This window comes from Harmonia axyridis, chromosome X (assembly GCF_914767665.1).
Source record: "Harmonia axyridis chromosome X, icHarAxyr1.1, whole genome shotgun sequence".
NCBI classification, from domain to species: Eukaryota; Metazoa; Arthropoda; class Insecta; order Coleoptera; family Coccinellidae; genus Harmonia; species Harmonia axyridis.
This window is the reverse complement of record NC_059508.1, coordinates 26,360,643-26,365,769: the sequence shown is the minus strand read 5'-3', so window position 1 is coordinate 26,365,769 and position 5,127 is coordinate 26,360,643. Positions and strand designations below refer to the sequence as shown.

At 36.0% G+C, this 5,127-nt stretch overlaps 1 protein-coding gene across 1 annotated transcript; it reads right to left on the bottom strand.

The window, feature by feature from the left end:
* Positions 1-4,177: 4,177 nt before the first annotated feature.
* Positions 4,178-4,639, bottom strand: LOC123685615 (histone H2B-like). Its single transcript, XM_045625356.1, has one exon. The coding sequence runs from the start codon at positions 4,595-4,597 to the stop codon at positions 4,226-4,228; it is 372 nt and encodes a 123-aa protein (XP_045481312.1). The 5' UTR covers positions 4,598-4,639; the 3' UTR covers positions 4,178-4,225.
* Positions 4,640-5,127: the final 488 nt, after the last annotated feature.

The window sequence follows — 5,127 nt, the reverse complement described above, 5'->3', positions numbered from 1 at the left end:
GATAAGAACAAGATCTATGTTGAAACTGTCGAAATCAAAATCAGGATAGATATTTTTCAGGGGGACACGCAGAGTCTCTTCTGGTTTTGTTTGGCGCTAAACCTACTGAGAAGCCAGTTAGATACATCGACGACCTCAAGCTCTACTCCGCTAACGACGAGCAATTGGGAAATGTGGTAGCGTTCTTTGAGGCTATCGGAATGAAGCCGGGGAAAGATGAATGTGCCGTGGTTCAGGCGAAGAGAGAAGTCAAGTACAATCAATAGGGGACAGATCTGGTCGGCACGCAGAACCTGACGATACAAGAATGCCAGAGTCTTTCATCTACCTCAGAGCACATCAAGCCCTAAGATCCCTGAAATGAAATGAAGAACATTTTCAAGGCAAAATTTGTAAAAAAAATTTTTGTAGTCTCATTCTAAAATAAATTGAAGGACAACAATCAATACGGTAAGGACTTTCGGTTTCAAGGTGGACAGAGAAATGGGGAATCAGAAAAATTGGAGAACAAGATGAATATTTCAAATTTGATCGATAATTTTTGAAGGTCCTGAGAAGGACCGATTAGTTAGACGAACCATTCTCATCACAACAGTAATTTTCATATATTTATTCACTTCTTCTTCTTCAAAGGTGCTGCTTTTTTCGGAGTTGCCACAGACTTGACTGATTTGGGTTTTGGAGCTTTCGGTTTCTTAGTTGGCGATTTCGCAATCTTCTTAGCTTTAGAAGGGGACTTGGCGGCTTTGGGGCTCTTCTTCTCGGTTGTTGCAACTGCTTTCTTCGTTTTCGTTACAGCGGCTTGTTTTTTGGCAACAGTAGACTTCTTTTTCTTCTTGTCGGTCACCACAGCTGATGCCGAAGTGGATTTTTTAAGATCATCTTTGGACTTGGAGGTGGCTTTTTTAATCACTTTCTTCTGGGATCCCGATGTCGAACCACCAGCTGCCAATTTGAACGAACCAGATGCGCCTTTTCCTTTTGTCTGAACTAAAGATCCAGATTGCACAGCTGATTTGAGGTATTTCTTAATGAAAGGAGCCAATTTTTCCGAATCTACTTTATAGTTGGAAGCTATAAATTTCTTGATGGCCTGCAATGACGATCCACTTCTTTCTTTCAAATCTTTGATGGCGTTATTAACCATCTCTGAAGTCGGAGGATGGTTGGGTTTGGCCTGTTTCGCGGTCGCAGTCTTTTTCTCGGATTTCTTCGCAGTTTTCGCACCGATTGGAACGGACGCACCGCTTTGTTGCACCTCTGTATCGGCAGAAGACATTATCGTGATAATTGATGAAATCGTTACACTGTATATATTTCAAAAACGTTAGATACACTTTCTGCAGGAAAAATACTGAAAATTAATGCATTAAAACTGAAGTCGACGGAACTTTGGCTAGAAATGTATGAATATGAGGATTATTTCGAGCAAAATGCTCAATTGATCAATCCTTGAAATTTCCGAATGGAAAAATCAAAAATAGAAAATTTCTGCACCATCTCGTCTAGAAATATTCCCGGAAAATTTCCCATAATCGATAATACACGACATTCGAAAGAAGGAATGTGAATTCCGGTATAAAACGCTATCGTTAACAAAGGTGGTCCTTCGAGCCGGAGTATTGGCCTCAGTTTTCTCCATGTAATTTGATTAATAGGAAATATAATCAATTGTATTTCAGGGAACGTAAATTGTTCGAATTTTCGTTAATTCAAAGCATACTTGATATAATCGATAACTTTCCTACAATTAGGGTTATTATAGTTCTGAAAGTGGCGAGTCGGTAGGGTGATCTAGTGTGGATGAATCTTCTAACTGTTCAATGAAGACAATTTTAAATCAACTCGTGAGAAATAACAGACAGGAAAGGATAATAATCGTATTTTGGAGCAGGCTGGAAATGTAGCTGATTGTTCATAAATTCATAGAAAAGCTTTTCCGCTAAATAATGCCGTAATACAAAAGCGCGTTCGGAAAAAGTAGTCAATCTAATATGAAAACTCGATTAATGTTAGACACGCACTAACGGATGAATTACCTGAAGAACGAATCATACAAATTAATAGTTTGAAAAAAAAAAAGGATAATATAAAATCTCCATAAAAAAAAACAATTTGTAATCCCATACTGGAAGCAGGAATCAGCGAATGATATAAATGGGAACCAGCGATATCGTGCAAACAAAACTATATTACCTCATTTAATTAAGATATCAAATAATTCAGTAAGTAAACTACTTTTAATAATTCAAGTGAAATAGTAAATTGTTAATTCTGCACTTCAAACATGTGAAACTTAAGTAACACGGGAGAGTATAAATCTCAAGTATAATATTGACAGTCCAATGGGCACTGGAAGAATGTCTAGGTAAAGTTGCTTCACACGCCACTCATTATTATTATTATATTATAATAATATTGTATTATAATTATATTATAATGGATATGGAATGTCTTGATGATGAGTCTGATAACTCACTGGCAGATTGAATGGTCATAGAATCGAAAGTATAAATTTCCATCAACTAGTCATTAAGCTGAACGATGAAGAGAGCCTGAAATGTTTATGATGATGAGTACATACTGGCAGATTTAATTTTTATTGTTATTAACGGTCATAATAGTGCCGTAATGTAATTTTCCATAAATCTGTTATTGAAGAAAAGAAGAAAGAAAGAGGTGAGCAATGAAGAATATTTGCAGGTTTATGCAATGTTATTGTTGATCGGAGTAATGAAATATACAGCGAAAACAAGATCCCTATATGAAGAATAAGGAATATTGTTCAAAAAGCATTAATACAAAGATGTGCCACGTCCCCGACACTTGTTAACAATATAGAACAGAAATGAACATCTGAACACTCATTAGTGGGTTTGGTAGAGTTATCCGGACGCCAAGGCATCAAGGATAACCCTCTTTTTGATCAATGGGGGTATACGACCTTCCGTAAGATATTCACGGTTCCCAAAATCACAGCCTTCTGCATCCATGTGATCGTGTTCTTAGGCAGATTCAGCTCCTTGAGATAAATACATATATATATATATATATATATATATATATATCTATATATATATAGATATATGTCGGAAGGATAACGAGGGTAATTGTTCATAAAACAAATCATAAGGATAAGGACAGTCCCTCTCAGAGAACTGTCCTTATCCTTATGATTTGTTTTATGAACAATTACCCTCGTTATCCTTCCGACATGTTATTATTCCTGGATTCGGATGTCACGCAGTTAGTTATAGCTTTTCGCGTGGTGATGTCGGTTGTTGCCCGAAAACACATTGGGTCTTCCTGCTGAAACCACAAATGGATTGCTGGCTTCTGTTGTTGACTCTGTTTGTTTGTTGTTTCTTTCAAGTGTTGCACATCCTAACACTTGTTCACCGTACTGATGAGGGCCGAAAGCCCGAAACACGTGTCTACGGTTAGTATTTCTCTGAGAGGGACTGTCCTTATCCTTATATAGATATATATATATATATATATATATATATATAGATATATATATTGATATATATATATAGATATATATATATATATATATATATATATATATATATATATATATATATATATATATTTTTTTAACAATCACTGTTTGCAACAGGTTTATATATATATATATATATATATATATATATATATATATATATATATATATATATATATATATATATATATGTATATATATATATATATATATATATATATATATATATCTACTCACACCACGAATGGGCTGGTTGAGATGCATCTAACTGGGAACACAGCCAAACTTGGACTTCACGAAGATCTAATAGAGAAGGCGCAAAAGGAGATGATCTTGTGGACCACGAGAATTGTGAGAAGTTTCCTCAGAAGCAATTGAGTGTTGCCTTGTTCTGAGAGGAACCGGCAACCTCTAAGCCTTACCCTGCAACGGTATAAATATATATTTATATATATATATAGTAACAATTGAAAAGCAGGTAAATAACATTGAACCGAATATATATACATATATATATATATATATGATATTGGTGTGCAAAATTATCAGACATGGTATAGGAAGTTGACGAACATATTCGAATTATATTAGTATGGATTATTTCAAATTGATAAATCTACATGTCGTTAACGGTGAAATTAGATATCAGACTATAATTATAAGTTTTAAAAATTTGTGGTTCTGAAAAGAACCGTTTGATATGCAACAACAATTCCTGCTTTATTTGGAACTGGTGTATTTTGTTACTGCTTTAGTTCCTTCGCTGACGGCGTGTTTTGCCAACTCACCGGGCAAGAGAAGGCGCACTGCTGTTTGAATTTCCCTGCTGGTTATTGTCGAACGTTTGTTGTAGTGAGCAAGTCTACTCGCCTCGGCGGCGATGCGTTCGAAAATATCATTAACGAAACTGTTCATGATGCTCATAGCCTTGCTTGAAATACCCGTATCCGGATGGACTTGTTTCAATACTTTATAAATGTAGATAGCGTAACTTTCCTTCCTCTTGCGTTTCTTCTTCTTGTCGCTTTTAGAAATGTTTTTTTGGGCCTTGCCAGCTTTCTTGGCAGCTTTTCCGCTAGTTTTAGGAGGCATCTTCAATCGATCAATCTGACGATAAGTGAAAACTAAAAAATTACCTTCTCAGTGTAAACTTTTTATTTGAGATCGTACCACCTAAATTGACTCCACCTATTTAAGTTCGGGTATATACCCGAACCTACAAACTTCAAAAGAAAATAGAAGTTGGTCCCGGGTCATCTCCGACAAAACCATTTAGGAACCATAGCACTGCCTTTCACAACACTGCTGACGCATCACCTGAATAATCAACTGATGGACATTTCATCAAACCCGAAGAATTAAAGCTTAGCACAGAGTTCGATGGACTCTAGCAATGGCGAGTGTCTGCAAAAACTACCGCCATCTCATCGTCTATGGTATTCCAAACATGTCGCAAGCTAGATTGTTGTACATTAACCCTTACTGGTGATGGGATGTTATTTACAACTTGTATGCTCATTATCCTCTTCAAAATGTTATGAAACAGTCGGTGGAATGCTGATTAGAGAAGAGCGATATTTCACGAACTGTGATTTAATCACTGAGATCAGAATGTCACAGGT